The 18,581-nt window shown below is 42.3% G+C and overlaps 1 protein-coding gene and 1 long non-coding RNA gene across 2 annotated transcripts in view; one reads left to right on the forward strand and one right to left on the reverse strand.

The window, feature by feature from the left end:
* Nucleotides 1–2,192: 2,192 nt before the first annotated feature.
* PHLDA1 (pleckstrin homology like domain family A member 1) lies at nucleotides 2,193–10,400 on the reverse strand. Its single transcript, XM_078153533.1, has 3 exons — nucleotides 10,341–10,400; nucleotides 8,018–9,000; nucleotides 2,193–7,551 (listed from the first exon to the last, which is right to left on the reverse strand). Exons 1-2 carry the CDS (start codon nucleotides 10,398–10,400, stop codon nucleotides 8,059–8,061), a joined length of 1,002 nt encoding a protein of 333 aa, XP_078009659.1. The 3' UTR covers nucleotides 2,193–7,551; nucleotides 8,018–8,058.
* LOC144454431 (uncharacterized) overlaps nucleotides 3,012–18,581 on the forward strand; it is a 29,400-nt gene continuing 13,830 nt past the window's right edge. Inside the window, exon 1 of the long non-coding RNA XR_013482780.1 lies at nucleotides 3,012–3,146. This is a non-coding gene — a long non-coding RNA (uncharacterized LOC144454431). The remainder of the gene's footprint in view (nucleotides 3,147–18,581) is intronic.

Genomic DNA, 18,581 nt, shown 5'->3' on the forward strand with positions numbered 1-18,581 from the left:
AATCTAATCCAATTACCTTATTTTACAACAAATGAAAGTGAAGTCTAGGTGGCACAGTGGATAGAGTGCCAGGCCTGGAGTCAGAAAAACTTGAGTTCAAATCTGGCCTCAGATAGTCACTAGCTGTGTGACCCTGGGCAAGTCACTTAACCTTGCTTGCCTCAGTTTCCTTACCTGTAAAATGAGCTTGAGAAGGAAATGGCAAACCCCTCCAGTATCTTTGCCAAGAAAATCTCAAATGGGATCACAAAGAGTCAGACATGACTGAAAATGACTAAACAACAATTAGTTAATAGCAGAGGAGAGATTAGAATCCAGGACTCCTGACTGTCATCATGGGAGTCTCTTCTGTTCCACCCCACCACCTCTCAGTTCCTTACATCCTCTGGGAATTCTTCACCAGAAACAGAGATAGAGACTACTTAACTTTTGCTTGGAAGTTTTTAAGCTTGGTATTTCTTTTAAAGTGCTAAGATCTGAGAAATGGAGACATAACTTCCAGTTAATGTCATGTGTTTGGGATCACTAACGTCATAAGTAGCTTTGTATAAACAACTAAAATGCCAAATACCTTATAGTTTCTTCTTTGAATAAAATGTCCCATTAGCCCACATAAAAAGCTCCAGTGATGATATTTCAGCAGACCTTCAGGAGCAATGTGAAAGGGGGAAGGGAGGTATACCGAGAAGGGGGCAGGAAAGAGTACTGTAATCAGGAAAACCTGGGTGTGAATTTTGCTCCAGATAACTTCCCAGTTGTGTGATCCTGGGCGAGGTAGAGTTTCTGGGTTGTTGTTTTTTTAAGGCAATTGGGGTTAAGTGACTTGTCCAGGGTCACACAGCCAGTAAATGTTTGAGGCCAGATTTGAACTCACATCCTCCTGACTCCAGGGCCAATGTTCTATCTATTGTGCCACCTAGATGCCACCTTGGGCAAGCTATTAATCACCTCTTACCTTCACTTTCCTCAACCATAATATGCAAATGCTAATAGCACCTACATCATAGGATTGTTCTCAGGAACAAATGAATGAAATAATGAATGTAAATCATTTTGCACACCTTAAAAGCACTATATCAGTGTTAACTAATATTCGTTTCCTCAGTGCACAGAGACTAGAAAGGGTCATAGGTCATCAGGTACAGCCCTATAATTTTTATAGATGAGGAAACTTAGCAATTAGGTGGCCCAGTGAATAGAGTGTTGGACCTGGAGTCAGGAAGACTGATCTTCATGACTTCAAATCTGGCCTCAGCTGTGTGACTTTGGGCAAGTCATTTAACCCTGGTTCCCTCATTTTCCTCATCTGTAAAATAAGCTGGAGAAAGAAATGGCAAATCACTCCAGTATCTTTGCCAAGAAAACTCCAAATGCAGTCAGGAAGAGCTGGGCACAACTGAAAACAACTAAATGACCCCCCCCCAAAAAAAAAGATTCAGAGAGGGTAAGTGCCTTACCCAAGGGCACACAAGGAGTAAGAGAAAGAGGCAGGATTTGAACTCAAGTCCTTTGTAAAGTCACTTGCCCCACCACTATACTTCTCTCCTCTTGTAGTAAACACTTTCCTCTCACCATTCATTTCTTTTCACTTTGAAAACCTAGATCAGCAGTTATTGAAGCACCATCCCAACGTTTTCAAATGCCCTCCCCTATTTAAAAGTCTTTCGGATGCCAACAATGATGAGTAAGAGGAAAGCCTGATCTCTCAGTAAGACAGGGGCTTTCTTCAGCTTTCCTTTAAGCACTATCACCATCCCTATCCCCACCATCTTTGCAAGGGTTGTCAGCTCAGGGCCTAATCCTTCTCCTTACATATGTCATGAAACCCTGGAATGTATCAAGAGAGCCAATTCACCAGGGGCCAGGTTCTCAATCTATGCCTTTTCAAGGTAAATTGGACACAAAGGAATTAGCGTTATGAAATCTAAGTTGAATTCCCTTGGGGAGACTTGGCAATTTCCCGTGTTGGGAAATCCCAGGGAATGTGAATGATGGGAAAAGAAAAAAAGAACAAAAAACATAAACCTAACCCTTCAAAAACAATGTGCTTTTTCCTGCTGTTAAGACAGAGTAAAGAACACCCTTTTTGGGAAATGCCTGATTACTTCTGAGATCCCTGGACCCCTTCGACACATCTCACCAGCTAGCTACAGCACACATCAGTATAAGAAGTCTTTCCAGAAACCAGCAGGTCATTTCAATAGATAGCTCTTTATTGGAAATGGAATGTATTTTGAAAAAATATGAAAAATAAATCACATCTCTCAGAAATATCCTATTTACACTAAAATTATAACACTTGTCAATTCACAAGGATGATATGCTAGAAAACTTTTGGTACATTGTGGCACCTTCCACTTTTCAGAAACCAGCATTTACATGTCATAAACCTTAAAGAAAAGGGTTTACTGAAGAATGCAACAGGCAAAGGATTTGTAGACTATCTTGCCTCCGGAAAATCAATATTAAGAAATCTCAGAAGGCCTCTTCTTATCAAAACCTGCTTCTTTCCTTACATTGCTTCATCACAGCTTTCAGTTAAAAACACTGGTTACCATCTTATATCAACTGCTGTAAAGATGCTACTAAGGATACTGGGCTCTCATTAATCAGCCTTTCCTATTCTTTTCCAGGAAAAACTGTTGAATGCTGGACTCTGTGTTCTATTAAGCAACGTTCCCAACAAATGAGTAGATCATTTCACTATTTTCTGTAAATTTGTGTCAGTCTCCACCACTGGCAAAAAATTAACTCTGAAAGCCGTTGTTCAGAAAAAGAAAAAAGGGGGGGAATGAAAAAGGTAGAAACAAAGACCCACAGGGACTCTGGGGAAACTATCTTAAGAGGGAAACAAAAGATCCCTCTCAAAAAAAAAATCATAACAGCCATTTTCAACCATTGTGACATCATACATTGTTTGGAAGTAGCAGAATGGATTTATTCCCCCAGAGAACATCATAAAACCAGGTCACAAAACTCTTAATTTAAGATTTGAAAGTCATGTAGCTAATTAACATTACACTTTGGATATTTTTATTGGTCAAGAGACCAAAGCTTTAGTGTGACGACTAAGAAAACAACAAATGGAATACTCCTGAAATAAGCTTAAGTGGTAACAGCAGAGGCCAGTTCCTGATACTAGCCGGGTGAGTAGACCTCTTGTTAAGGGCTAGGCCATACTCCAGACAGATTTAAGTCTTGACCCCTCTTCCACATTTAAAATAAAATAAAAATGATGCGCACACCTGGAGCAAAGAAACCATCAGGTGGGAGAGAGGAAAGTAAATGGTGCTTTTGATAATGGTCAGCTCACAGCATCTTATTTAGTTGCCCAAGTATAAAGTTTTAACATTGCAAAATTTGTAAGTAAAATGCTGGGTGTTTCATGTGAGCTGTGAATTCCAAGGCATGAAGTCAACAAGTATTTATTAAGAGCATACTTTATGTGCCAGGCATCATGCTAAGTGCTTGGTTCAGGATTCAAACGACAACCAATTTTAATATATTGGTCTGTCAAGTATAAGTCCAGAAAAATGGAGAGAAACAAAATCAGGCATTTCAGAGTTTGTTTCATAGGCTGCCTGATCATTTTCCTGGAACTCCTTAAGAGCTGTTGGTGGCTAAAAAATAACAAAAATTATATGAGAAAGCCAAATATCAGGCCCACCTGGAATAAGGATGACAGCTAGCAAGGCCTGTCAAGCAATTACACATTTTGCTAAGGTTCCTTATGACAATAAACAGGCTGATACAGAGCTGTGATGCATATGCCTCTGTTATGAAAGCAACATTTAGGCTTGACATGTTGTCTGTCCATCATGGCCTTAGATATTTGGCAGAAGTGGGTATGGAGGGGAAGGGCAGTGGAAAAGTCAGGCAAGACAACATGTTCAAATATTTCTGGGGTGCTGGGCAGCAGCCTGTCTTTATTCAACAAATATTTGAGCCCCTACCAGGTACAGAGCACTCAGGGAGCAAAAGTCAAGATACACATATTTCCTTTCTTTCACTTTCCAAATGCTCACATTTCTCATTGGTCCAGGAGTGGATTTTTCAATTCATATTCTCTTTTTATTATCTTAGATTAAAGGGGAAATTTTACTTCTCCATGAGACTGACTGTCTTCTTGGTCCTTAAAAGACCTTAAGAGGCTGGTTAAGGGGCAAGCATTATTATCTTCATCTTGTAAGTTAAGCATATGGAGCTACAAAGAGAAATGATCTTGGAAGGAAACTGTTGCAGTGTGCTTTTTAGCAGATCCTTTGCATTGCCTACTTAACAAATGGCTTAAAGTAAAAAAAAAAAAACGAAAACAATTTTAAAGCAATCTAGCTCCTTAAAAAAAAAGGAAATTTTTCTCTTAAACAAAGTTCCTAGTCATAGGATAGACTTGGAAGGGACATGAGAAGTCACTTAAGTGATTTTGTAAGAGCTAAGAATGAAACTCAAATCTCCTGGCTCCAAAGCTAGGGCTCTTTCTAATGTGCCTTGCAGCACCTGGGTAGCCACCAGCTTTCAAGAGGCAAATCGTTATAAGTCAAGGGACTGTCATGTGCCAGAAACACTACATTTGAACAGAAGACATGGGATGGAATCTCAGCTCTAGCACAAGCTTCAGCAAATGACCACCTCTTAGAGTCTCAGTTTCCTTGGCTATAAAATGGGAGGAGGGACCCATTACCTACTTCACCAGCTTAAGAGACTCAAGTGAGTGTGAAGCTTTCTGCAAACCAGAAAGACCTAGGTCGATATAGTCTATTATCATCTCACTTATTTTAATAAGCATTACACATCATTAGCTTTCCTGCCTCTCCCATGGCATGACTGGGGGCTTGTTTTAAGGGGGCTGGACTAGGTTTTCTCTAAAGTCTCAACTCTAAAATTCTATAATCTATGTCCTTCAAATTTAACCAGGGTATCAGACCCAGATGACCCCCAAAACTCACCTAATGTCACAGTAAGCAGCCAGGCACACAAAAACAAGCCTAAAGGGTTTTTGGGCCAGGTACTAATCAGACCCTCTGAACTGGTGACTTCCATCAAGAACAAACAGGACATTGAAACTCTGATTAGGCACATAAACGAGCATAGTGGATAAATAGCATGGTAATAGTGCAGAAGATAAGGGGTTCAAATCCTGCCTCTGACACTAGTTATGTGATTTGGACAGATTGCTTTCTGAGCCTGTTTTCTCCTTAAATTGAAAGGGCTATACTCAATGACCTCTAAGGTCCCTTCCAATTCTAAACCTAAGATGTAAAGAAAGGACATCAGAAGTGGTGTCCTCCCCCCCCCACTCACCCCTTACAGGAACAATTTACCCTTCCTTTTTTTTTAAAAGGATAAAAAAATAACACATCCATCTCAGATACCTGGTACAAATCTTACCCATAGCATATGGAATTAGCCCTGTGAAATGAAAACGGGCTGCTTTGCTAGCTAATGAGTTCTCCTATCACTGGAAGTGTTCAAGCAGTGGATGGGAAATCTCCTTTCAGACATATTATTAACTAATTCCCTGTATGGGGCAGGAGGCTGGACTTGACCACCTTCATGGTTCCTTTTCAGAGCCATACATTTCTGAAAGGGCAGATCAATTTACTTGAAAAACTGATGGTTTTAGTAGGGATGTTATGTCATGATGACTCGAGGGAACTCCTTATTTAAAAGTAGGAAAGCTTACTTTTCTTCTTCCGCAAAGATCAACAGTGAGTAGACTGACTCTAAAGCAGTTGTTGCTGCAAGTCTTTCAGCTCTGACTCAAGCAACAGTCTGCCTTGGAACAGCAAGGCCTTTTTTTGGCTCCTCAGCAATCTACAATAAAGCTTTCAGTCATAATCAGAGAGATGCAGGTTAATTAGTCCTGATAAAAGTGTTAGGACTGATTTTAGGGTTGTTGGGTTTTTCTTTCTTCTTCTTCTTCTTCTTTTTTTTTTTAAAGGAGAGATTTCCAGACTGCAAGACTTCTATCAATTTAAGTTTTACCCCTCAAAAATGATCGGACCTTGAAACTACTTACTACAAGGGCTAGGGGGAAAGGAATTGATTCAGTCTCTTTTAACTGTACCTTACAAATTAGCCAAATGCTTACCAGTCTTCAAAGAGTGATAAAAAAGATTACCTGGGGCTAAAGAATTTAAAACAACTGATAGTTCTGTAGATAAGGAAGTGATTAACATCTAAAGGCTTTTTTAAAAAAATAGCCTCTGTCCTTCGTAGGTTCGCACCATCCTTTTCTTCTAACACGGAAGTATTTCTTCTACCTTATAAGCAAGGTCTGTGAGGTTTCCGGATTCTTTAAAGAACTGGTACATCTCTATTCACTCCTTTTCCTTACTCTGTCCAACCCCAATACCTTTTCACAATCTGGCAGATCTACAAAGCAGGTTTCTCTGAGCAATGCATTTTCACTACAAAAACTAAAGTCACGAAATGTTTAAATCCTTTCAACTATTTACAACCTGGATTTTAGACTGAAGAATTCTTCAAACATCAATGCAAAAAGGGTCAAAAACATTCAAGTCGAACAAGAGATCGGAGAAAGCTCATAATCAGATAGGGTTGATAACTTGAGTCAAAGTGTAAACGTTCTCTTTCCTGCTTCCTTTTCGAAATAATATAAGCATATATTTTTAAGTTAATGTACAAAACCAATCACAATTTTAAAAGACATCTCCTTCTTAGGTCTGCCATGTAGATAATAGCTAAAGTTTTTCACATAGTGACATTTTGCTTCTGGCCCACTTCCAGCCCCACAGAATTGAAAGAGAAATCTGATAATTCTTTGAAACAGCTGGGTGTTTTTTTAAATAAATATTTTGAACCAAGTTTCAATATCTTTATGTTCCCCTTTCAGAGAAGCTGTATCTAGAATATTAGATTCTCATAAATGCACAATTCTTAACATTTAATTGCTTTTAATGAATTTCTACCCAAAATATAGCTCTAGGGGAAAATCAAATAAAAAAACTTAAACATCATAGCATTTTGTCTCCTCAACTTGGCATGACAAACCATGGGTCACATACAGTACCCTTATTAAGGTCTCCTTGAAATAAATAAATGAATTCTCAGTGTCTCTTCCTGTCCCTTTCTCCTTCCCCTTCCCACATCTCCAAGGATGAGGGCTTATTATTATTAGCAAATGAGGTTTGACAAATTAATTCATTTCTGGAAAATGGCCTACATTCAGAAATGTCTGACAACAAGCATTTAAAAAAAACTAATAAATAATTGCAAATTAAAATACATTAAAATAAAATTACAGTACATCATCTCTCCTAGAAGTCTGGCCATTCTAGAAGAGCCTTTCCAAGGTTCATAAATAACAGTCAAAGTCTTCATGACTCGAAATTCTTCCCTGCATCATGATGACGCCTGTGCAGAAAACTAAGTGGGAGGGGGGCGAGTCACAGGTTACCACAAAGGTGAGGTCCAAGATACTTGAGTCCCGTTGGGGTCCAGGGGAGTTGTTTCTTTAGTTTTCCGATTAACTGAAGACTCTATAGAAATGTGTTCTTTCCAACTTTCCGAAGAGTTCTTTAATTCAACCTGGAAAGTAACGAATGACACTGAATGACGTTGCCGGCTCTAAAGAATCCCAGATCCCTGTTCTTCTTTAACCAACCCCGCGCACGTTCTCCGACAATGGTCCCCTAAGCCACCGCTCCATGCCAGCTGGCACGGTCTCCCTGCGAAGACCTTCTGTTCTACACTGTCTCCCTTCCCTCTCCCACTGCCTGCCCGACTCTGCTCCGAGAGCCGACTCCCCAGCGCCTAACACTGGGCCTTCTTTGGCCAAAAGTAGAAGATGCGGCTTCAATAGAATTATCTAACCTTGCCAGGGACCAGGGTAGAGCTTTTCCCCATTCCCTCCTTGCCTCCGGTCGAGAAACTTCGCTTTCTTTTCTGTTTCTGTTGCATAACCTCAGCACTCACTCCTCCTGCCCTGCTCATTTCTGGGGGGCCCCCTCGGGCATCCCGTTATCTGCAGCCACAGAATCTACCCACTCCTTACCTGGTCTGGCTTGGGTGAGGGGGGAGCTGCCCTCTATCCTTTCAGGCGGAGTTGGAGGTGCTGCGAAGCAGGCGGTGGCCGGGCTGCTGATGCTGAGGAGGCTGTGGGTGCGGGTGCGGGTGCGGATGCGGGTGCGGATGCGGGTGCGGGTCGCGCGGAAGCTGCTGCTGCTGTTGCTGCTGCTGCTGCTGCTGTTGGACTAGGTGCTGCTGCTTCTGCCGGGTAGACTTCACGGCCAGGATGGCCTGGCGGTTCTTGTATTGCACCATCTGCAGTGTGATCTCGGCGTTCCAGCCCTGGTCCTGGGGGCACCGAAAGTCGATCTCTTTGCCCTCGGCCATGACCACCGTAAAGTACATGTACTTGCCCTTGCGCTCCACGCAGTCCACTGTCTTCATGTTGGAGAAATGCAGCTCCTTGAGCTTGGCGGGAGGCTCGAGGCCGGCGGCGGCGGCGGCCGGAGGGCTCGCCTGGGGCTGCTCCGCCGCTGCCGCCTGCTGCTGCTGTTGCTGCTGCTGCTGCTGCTGCTGGTGCAGCTGCTTGGGGGGGATGAGCAGCAGCCCCTCCTCGGTGAGGATGCAGCATTTCTTCTTCCACAGCTGCAGCAGCCCGTCGCTGCGCTTCTCCAGCACCCCCTCCTTCAGCGCTTTGCAGCCACCGCTCTCCAGCATCCTCTCGGCATAGGGGTGGCCGCCGCCGCCGCCTCCGCCGCCCCTGCTCCTCCTGCCCGCCTCTCCTCCTCCCCGTCCTCCCCGTCCTCCTCGCCTCGTAGCCGCCGGCGCCGGGGGGCAGCAGCAGCAGGCGGGCGCCGTCCTCCCCCCAGCGGCTCTCGCGGCCGCCCAAGCGGAGAGGGTAGAGGAGGCTGAGCAGGAGGACGCAGGGCAGGGCGGCTCGGGCGGCTGAGAGCCGCGTCCTGGGGTCCTGCCTGGGCTCGGCTCCTGCCTGCTGCCGGCTGCCGGCTGCCGGCTGTCTGCCTTCCCTCTCTAGCTGGCCGCTCACTCGAGACGAGTGGCGCTGCCCCCTCCCTGTGCTTTTGAATGAGCCATCCCTCCCGCCCCAGAGTGACACCCAGCGGAAAAGGCGGCTCCGCGCGCACCCACCCGCCCCCCGGCCCCAGCCATCCAGCCGGACCGCCCCGCTCTCTCTCCAGGCGACGTTGGCTTGCGCCTGTGAACTTGGCTCCTTTCCAGACGTGGCTCAGCCCCCGTCCCCGCCCTCCCTTCCCTCCTCACTCCTCACTCCTTCCCTGGGAGTAGGGGGAAGATGAGGATGGGAGAGGTCCCCCAAGGAGCACCCCGTGCCCAGGACTGGGAGGCTGGAGGCAATGCTGGTGGGGCAGGAATCCTAGCTCCTCCCAGACCTCCTAGGAACCCCTTCTCTGCTTCCCCCAAAAATGCGTGAAAAAAGGAAAAGGTTGGGGGTCGTGGGGGGATCCTGCCACTAAGGTCGCACTCAAACGCACCTCCACTTTCTGAAACCGGTCTTTCTAGAATCCTCTCTCCAACTCACCTCCCCCAAAAAGCTGAAAAAAGGTGCGGGCTAGGGTCGTGGGGGGTGGGGGTGGGGTTCTACCCCAGAAATCGTATTCACTCGTCCCTCCGCTTTCTGAAACCAGCCCTTCCACAACTTTCTACCACTCCATCCTAGACCCCGAAAGAGAGAAAGTGAGGGCTGGGGTCGTGAGGAATCCTGTCACGGACATTTGCGCTCCACTTTAGCCCTCAGAAACTAGCCCTTCTTCCAGCAACCTCACCCTCCCCCCAAAATGTGTGAGGGTGGGGGATTCCGACCCTGCGACACTACTCAAATTCAGCTCTTGCTGTAGCTACCTCCTCGCTCCCCCAAATGTGAAAATAGTGTGAGTGGTGTTCGCGGGGGAACCCTGACACTGACATCGCACTCTGCTGTCGCAGAAAACAGTCCTTATCCTAGAAACCCCACCAGAAAAGATAATCAAAAAGAAAGCGAGGGAAAGTGTGGAGGTGATAGGGGTTAACCAACACTGAGCCCACTCAATCACACTTTCACCCCAGCCTCCTCAAACCAGCCCTTCTAGGAACCTCTAGCTCCTCTCTCAAAAAAAAAGAAAGAAAAAGAAAAGAAAAGAAAAAATTAAAGACAGATTGCCCAAGGTTAGGGATCCCCCCCTTTTGGGCTCATGCTGTAGGATGGATGACTGAGGATAGAGTGAGGCCAGGCCAGCCTGGAGTCCCCCAGACGATCATGCTTGCAAACAGCCACACTGGCTCTTCGGGTTACTTTGACATTGCACACACTTCCAACATCCAAAAAATATGTTAATGAAGTTTAGGCACCCACGCACCTTGCCGTATGAAATCACTGGCCTCATTTGAATTGTGGAGCAACGGTATTTGCTATACATGCCGCATTTTCCAGATTAGTACTGGTCCGTACGGGGGGGAGGGGAGGTTGTCCCGGCAGGGATTTCCTTAAACTCGTTCAACTTCATTAAGAGCAGAGCAGCCTCTGTACTAGGCGCAGAGTGCGATGGAAAGATAAATCTTCTCAAAGAATTTCCCATCCAGTAAAGAAAGCGACACTCTTTTTTGCGTTGTGGCAGAGTAGACCGGAACTGCATTGCTTGTTCTCAGAAATCCCGACGGCCTTTTCCTGCCGTTTTCATCTGCGTTTGGATATTAAGGGTAGAGACGGAAATCCCAGCTTTTTCCAATACTGTTAGAAGTGGCTAGAGTCTAGAGCAAGAGTGGGGAATTTGTTCTGTGAAGTTTGGATTCAGTCAAAGGGCCGTCGGTATTTGAGGACCTAGAAGGCCACATGTGGCCTCGAGGCCGCAGGTTCTGCACCCCCCGGGCTAGACCATTGGCTTTTTTTTCTCTTTTCTTTTCTAAGCAGAGTCCGGCCTTTCATTTTTCCAAAGATCGATACTGGCACTTCCTTCTCCAATCTCCCAATAGCAACTTCTATAGAAACTGCTCTCAGAGAGAAGTTCAATAGTGAGATGTTTAATCAGCGGCATCAACCTCTACTTTTACCCTGAGATCAGCCCATATAAGGAAAGGAGCACTAGACTTTTGGTGGGCTATTTACTAGCTGTGACCTTCAGCCAAATGAGGCCTCTTCTCCGGGGCTCAGCTTCTTCCTCTTAAAATGGAGATAATACTACTACTCAACAGCTCTATCTTCCCTAGTCGTTTGTTATTAAGAAGCGAATTGCAAATCTGAAAGAGGTATAGAAGCCTATGCTCTAAATATGGATCTCAGCCGTTAGTCTATAGCCTAGATGCCAAGCGGACTCCACAGGAGGTTTTGAATGCAGCTCTCTTCCTGAAAAGTCATGCCTTGAGGGGTATTATACCTAAACAGGGAATTACCCCTTATGTTTAAAAAGAACAAAACCAAAAACCCTAAGGATTGTATTTTGACAATGAAATACCCCAAATTAATATGGCAAATTATTCATCTCTCTCTCTCTCCTCACCAAGACAAGTGAGAAGTTTGTTATTGTTATTGTTTTTAAAGGAATTAATTAATTGGTTCACCCTTTTGACAGTATGTCTTTCTTGGCTAATTGGGAAAGTCAATAAGCATTTATTGTACATACTATGTGCCAGGCACTGTGCTAAGCAACAACAAATTTAGATTTATTGTGACATGCAAATTAGCCTTTTTAACAAGTTTTTCTCACAGACCTGACTTTACACTGACTCGTAATTCCAACACAATTATCTATGATATCATGTGTTATAGACACTCTCATTGTACTATGGCCAAGGAATATGACTATATTGTTTTCAGTCATTCAGTCATGTCCAACTCTTCATGATCTCATGGACCATACCTAGCATGTCAGGCTTTTCTACCCTCCACTATCTCTCAAAGTCTGTCCAGGTTTCTGTTCATTATTTCCATGATTCTATCTATTCATCTCATGCTCTGCCATTTCCTTTTCCTTTTGCCTTCTATTTTTCCCAGCCTCAGAGTCTCTTCCAATGAGACCTGTCTTCTCCTTATGTGACCAAATATGACTATAATACAACTTTTACAATAGGATCACATTAAAATTAGGGTCGAGATTTTGACTATCCTATCTTTTCCATTTCTCCATTTACAAAATGTTGAGCCTACACAGATTCCAGTTTCAAATGTTCTTTAAGAATTTTTTTTTAAAACACCGTAAAGGAACAGCAACAGCCACGCTGTGCTATGACTAACATTGATAGACTTAGCCCTTCTCAGCAATGCAAGGATCTAAGACATCTCCAAAAGTCTCATGATGGAAAATGCTGTCCACATCCAGAGAAAGAACTATGGAGTTTGAACGCAGATCAGAGCATATCATTTGCTCTTTTTTTCCCCCCTTCTATTTTGTTTTGTTTGCTCTTTCTTGTGGTTCCTCCTATTGGTTCTAATTCTTCCTTATAACATGACTAATGTGAAAATATATTTAATAGGAATGTATATGTAGAGCTTATATCAGATTGTGTTCAGTCTTGGGGAGGGAAGAGGGGAGGGAGAGAGAAAAATTTAAAACTCAAAAGCTTATGGAAGTGATTGTTGATAATGCAAAATAAATTAATAAAAAATTAATTAATTAAAAAAATTTTAAAAACATTGTAAAGGAGTAAAATAATGTTAGGCCACCTAAAGAGCTTTATACATTGTTTGGTAAGAAATGGCACATTGCATCTGCTAAACGGCCTAGCTCTAGCAGGGCAGAGTCTTTTAATTTTGGTAACTCTCCCCTCTCTCAGGACCGCTCTTTGCTCACAAGGATTGGCTAGCACTTGTTTTGTGTTTTCACCTGTCACTTATGCAAAAATCCAGGATTTCTAGTTAGTAATTGGTGGATAACAGTAATTTTCTGCTCAACAGTGTTTGGCACATAACATGCACTCAGGAAATACTGTGAAAGGACTGACCAAAAAAAAAAAATTGACCTTTGAGAGTTTAGATTCTTGTGGATAAGTAACCCCTCTAGCTCAATTTAGAAGAGTTCTCAATTACTATATTCAATTATTTTAAACAAACTAAAGCTGCAGTTACATTTTCAAAATATGTAGAGAAAAATCTAAATGGAAAGTACGCAAGGAAGCAGTACTGCTCACAATCAACTCTCACACTCTGAACCATGGGCTTGATGGAGATGCTTTGTACACTTCAATCAGTTTGTTTCCGGCATATCTGCAATCCTTCTTTAACAGCATCAAAAATCAATTTTATTCAGAAAGCTGCATTATACAATAGTAGGCACTATATTCTAATTTCAGACCCTATGACAAATTCCAAACAACCCTGCTAGATAAGGTGGTAAACTGTCCCTTATTATCCACAAGTGAAAAGGAAATTTCATTAATTGGTAAAATGCCATTTATATTTCCAATAATGCCTACAACCTAAGTTAATAAAAGTTTAAAAACTTTATCCAGGATTTTGTGAAGGCCTCATATGATTATAAAAATCATGCCCTCGGTTAAGAAATCTGTCGTATTGCCGTGTATGAAGTAGAATCAGTTTTTAAAACTTGATAGTGTGGGGATGTAACCCACCCCACCATGAATTTTATTATCTTCTATATCCTACATATTCCATTTAAAGTAAATCTCAGCTTTCCTTTCTGAGTAATGTATCATTTAACATTGTGAGAAATAATTAAACAAATAAGCTGGCCGTTTTAAATAGAGATTAGCCCAAGAAACAGTAAATTCCTATTAAAATGAAGTAAAAAGGATTTACAGAGAATGCAGTTTAAAAAAAATCTCAATCTTGCTTAAACTCTGGCTTAAAAGGTTGTGGAAGATGGTAGATGAATGAGAAATTGCTTATTCTGTTCCACTTTCACCCAATTTATTGTTGTTGTTGTTCAGTCAAATGCAACTCTTTGTGACCCCATTTGGGGTTCTCTTGGCGAAGATACTGGAATGGTTTGCAATTTCCTTCTCCAGCTCATTTTACAGGTGAGGAAACTGAGGCACACAGGGTTACCTGACTTGCTTAGGGTCACACAGTTAGTGTCTAAGACCAGATTTAAACTCAGTGACATGACTCTTCCGGACTCCAGGCCCAGCGCTCTATCCACTGCACCACCTAGCTGCCTATTTTAAAGTTATTTAAACACAAGACAACAACGCAAGCCTGATTGACGTATTGGTCAGGAAGACATTCTAAAATGTCATTATAACACGTGCTGTTATGGAAGTGGATATACCAGAAGTTAGATCATAACTTTTAAACAAAAGTCAATGAACTTATTACGTGAGATGTGGCTCTATCTCCAGCACCATGCAAAAGGAATACGACTGTTACGATGTAGTATTTACAGTAGGATAATTAGGGTTGACTTTTTTTGTTCTTTCATTTCTCCATTTACAAAATGCTAACAAGGCCTCAGATTCCAGTTTCAAATTTGTTTTAAGAATTATTTTAAAGAATCCTAAGAGAGTTAGGCATTAGGTTAGACTCACTAAGGCTGTCTAAAGAATTTCAAGGAATAGCACACAGAAGACTGTTTCTACTATAACTAAGGTAATGGTGCCTCCTAGTGACCAGCTTGAAGAACACAGTGGGAAGAAACATGAAAAGAGACTTCAACAGTTATTTTCTCTACTGTCATTGCTTGGATAGAAGCAGACTGTCAGTTGTGAGGGCTTATGGAAAATTATGTCAAAATTTGGTTGCCCAGAGTTCATCAGCATTGTACATCAGTCTCATGACGGCATGCTTGCCCAGGTTCTGGATAACAGACAATGCTCTCGTACTCGACCAGTCACCAACGGAGTGAAACAAGGTTGTGTGCTTGCTCCCATGTTTTCTAGCATAATGTTTGCAGACATGTTGTCAGATGCTTTCAATGAGAATGAACATGGCATCAAGGTCAGCTACCACACTGATGGAAAATTCTTCAACTCAAAAAGACGAGCCAAGACCATAGTGGATGGAGTGTTGGTACATGATTTTCTGTTTGCAGATGATTGTGCACTCAATGCAGCCTCTGAAGCTGAGATGCAACAAAGTATAGATCGATTGTCCGCTACTTGTGTTAATTTTGGCCTAACAATGAACAATTAACACTAAGAAAACACAGGTGCTTCATCAGCCACCACCATGCCATCCATACGTGGAACCATCGTTTACAGCAAATGGAGAAGTTTTGAACGCTGTGGATAAGTTCACTTACCTGGGTAGCGTACTTTCCAGGGATGTTCACATTGATAATGAGGATGATGCATACATTGTCAAAGCTAGCTCAGTGTTTGGGAGGCTCTGAAGGAGAGTATGGGAAAGAAGAGGTATTAGACTGACTACCAAACTTGAAGGTCTACAGAGCTGTTGTGCTGACCTCATTGTTGTATGCTGTGAAACTTGGACAGTATACCAGGGCCATGCCAGGAAACTGAATTGCTTCCATCTGAATTGTCTTAGGAAGATTCTGAAGATCACCTGGCAGGATGAGATACCAGACACTGAGGTAGGTCCTTTCTAGAGCTAAACTGCCAAGCATTCAAAGCTGCTTCAGAGAGGACAACTCTGATGGACTGGCCATGTTGTTTGAATGCAAAACATACTCTTGCCAAAGACCTATTTTGTGGAGAATGTACACAGGGCAAGCATTCACATGGCAGTCAGAAGTGATACAAGGACACTCTCAAGGTCTCTCTTAACTTTGGAATTGATTGTGTGACATGGGAGACACTGGCACGGTGGGACCCATATCAGAAAAGGTGCTGTGCTTGGTGAGCAAAGCAGAATTGAAATAGCTCAAGAGAAACGCAAGACACACAAACTTAGAGAATCCACCCCAAATGTTCACAAGGACTACTTGTACCTGACCTGCGGTAGAACATTCCCAGCTCGTATTGTTCTCATCAGCCAGTCGGACATGCTAAAACTTGACTCTACATAGTGATGTCATTTGAAAACGAAGGACAATAACCACCTAATCAACCTCTACTGTCATAGCGTCAGTAGAAGACTTCTGGTGTTCTAGAAGTGACTATATACCTTACATCACGGTTTTGAGGGAAAAGCATCTTTAAAATGGGCAGCTAGGTGGTCCCACAGTGCTGTGTTTGGAGTCAGGAAGACTCATCTCCCTGAGTTCAAATTCAATTTCAGACACTTAGGAGTTGTGTGACCCTGGGCAAGACACTTAACCCTGTTTGCCTCAGTTTCCTCATCTGTGAAATGAGCTGAAGAAAAAGGCAAACCAATCCAAGTATCTTTGCAAAAAAAAAAAAAGACAAAAACAAAAACCAAACCCAAATGAGGTCATGAAGTCAGACACAATGGTCCTTTTTAAAAAAAATAGAGGGGTAGGGGCAGCTAGGTGGCACAGTGGATAGAGAACCGGCCCCAGATTCAAATGTCACTTGACACTTACTGGCTGTGTGACCCTGGGCAAGTCACTTAACCCCATTGCCTAGCTAAAAAAAAAATAGAGGGGAAGCTAGGTGGCTCAGTGGATAGAGTTCTGCCTTGGAGTCAGAAGGACCTGAGTTCAAATGTAACCTGAGACACTTGACACTTACTAGCTGTGTGACCCTGGGCAAGTCAGTTAACCCTGATTGCCTCACCAAAAAGCAAAAAAAAAAATTTAGAACAAATCAATATGACTTCTGGTATTCTAAGTAGATAACTGAAGTGACTATATGCCTTCTACCATGGCTTTGAAGTAGGGTATCCTTAAAAAAAAAGTCTACTCAGAATGGAATATTAGTGTTACTAAAGAGTGATTTAGAACAAACCCATATCCCAGCATGATGCATTGGACAGATCACTGGTTTTGGAGTGGAAGAACCCGAGTATGAATAACTAGCTGCGAGACCTTGAAAAAGTCACTTCAGTTCTCTGTGGGCCTCAGTTTCTCCTACTTTAAAATGTGGAGCTTGGACTAGATGACTTTATAACTCCAGATTTGTGAGCCTATGGTAACAGAACTTCAATGTTTTAAGTCCAAAGCAGCTATAAACTCACAAAAATACTCAAAATAATAAAAAGACACCCATATTTTAAAATTTGCTTTCAAAGTCCATTCATGAGCTATGGGGAGAAACAATCACCTCAGTTTAGTTATACCTCTTTTTTTTCCTTTTAACAAACAGGCAATATGATAATAGTGGCTAGTGAGCTGCCATGAGATCCAGGAAGAGCTGGATTCAAGTCCTGTCTCTGGCATGTACTGACTGTGTGACCCTGGGCAAGTCATTTAAAGAATGCCCCAGATAATTCTCTAAAACTAAGTTGCACTGGTAGAGCGAGATTCCTATTTCAATGAAATCACAGGTCTAGTCTGTATCTTTGCTTTTCTCTCCTCTAATTTGTTTTTTTGGTTGGTTTTTTTTTCTTTTTTGCCAATTAACATTTATTTTCTCTCTTTCCTACCTCAATACCCACTGGGGGAAGAAAAGGAAAAGAAAAACTCATAACAAACACACAAAGTATTTTTGTGTAAGTAAATGAATTTCCACATTGGCCATCTATCCCTTAAGCTTTCAACCAATGAGTACAATTATCTTCTATCAACATCCTATTTCCATCTTTCCTTTTAGGAAAAGGAATACAGAGTACACTATACAGAATCATCCACAAATGAGCCTATGGAAAAGGGAGCTTAATCTCTTTGCACTCCTACCTCATTTTCCAAAGCAAACAGGTCCACAGATGGGAAATGACTTGCCCAAGGTCACACAGAGATTTAGGATTAGAACCTGCAGCTAAGTAAGATAGTGTAACGAACCTTAAGCAAAGTCAAGTTCTAATATCAATTCTGCTGGTAATTTAACAATTACACTAGATGTTTCTACAGACCTCTAATTCCAACATTCACAGAATCTGAGTTGGAAGAAATTTTGGGGGTTGAGTCCAGTTCTTATGGAAATAGGAAGCATTCATCTAGATCAGAGGTTCCCAAATGTATTTGGCCTACTACCCCCCTTAAAAAAAATTACTCAGCACTCCCCCGGAAATCTGTCTTCAACCCTTTAATTTTTTTTTTCAAATTTGCATCACTTCAAAAAACAATTTAAATGATGCATATTAAATTTAATAATTTATTGTAATTGTTTTTTTCTGCATTGAAATTTTGATGACACAATTTGCATCATGTAACCATATACTATCATATTCTAAACACTCACATGTTCCTGCTGATGCATGCTGGACTTCCTGACAATGCACGACAGGCTCACCTGCCAATACTTGCTTGATAAAATCTGCTGGCAGACTTGACAACCGAATGGTTGTAACTTGCATTTTGTGTGTTTATTTGGAAAATAATGTAATTAATATAACTCACTACATGACAGATGAAACACGTACCAATAGTTTTTCAAATTTTTCTTTGCTTCTTTCCTTATGCTTTCATTGCCCCCTCATCTTTATTCAACACCCCCATAATTGCTCCCAAGGCTACTTACTCTGCCCCTCCCTCCCCACCCCAATCATTCCAGCACCCCCAGGGGGCAGTATCGACCACTTTGAGAACTTATTACCTAGACCCTATAGGCCACTAGCTTTGGGAACTCATGATTTCCTAAGGTAGGACTTTCCACTGATGGACAGCTTTCAAATTTTTTCTGAATGCTAA

The sequence above is a fragment of the Phascolarctos cinereus genome, unplaced genomic scaffold (assembly GCF_003287225.1).
Source record: "Phascolarctos cinereus isolate Bilbo 61053 unplaced genomic scaffold, phaCin_HiC Scaffold_1;HRSCAF=81, whole genome shotgun sequence".
In the NCBI taxonomy this organism is placed as follows: domain Eukaryota; kingdom Metazoa; phylum Chordata; class Mammalia; order Diprotodontia; family Phascolarctidae; genus Phascolarctos; species Phascolarctos cinereus.

What these genes read in the sequence shown, in the direction of transcription:
- PHLDA1 (XM_078153533.1), bottom strand. Translation starts at nt 10,400, where the DNA reads ATGTATAGCAAATACCGTTGCTCCACAATTCAAATGAGGCCAGTGATT. An exon ending in CAGTGATTTCATACGGCAAG is followed by an intron (nt 9,001 to 10,340) that starts GTGCGTGGGTGC and finishes GCGGCCAGCTAG; the next exon opens with AGAGGGAAGGCAGACAGCCG.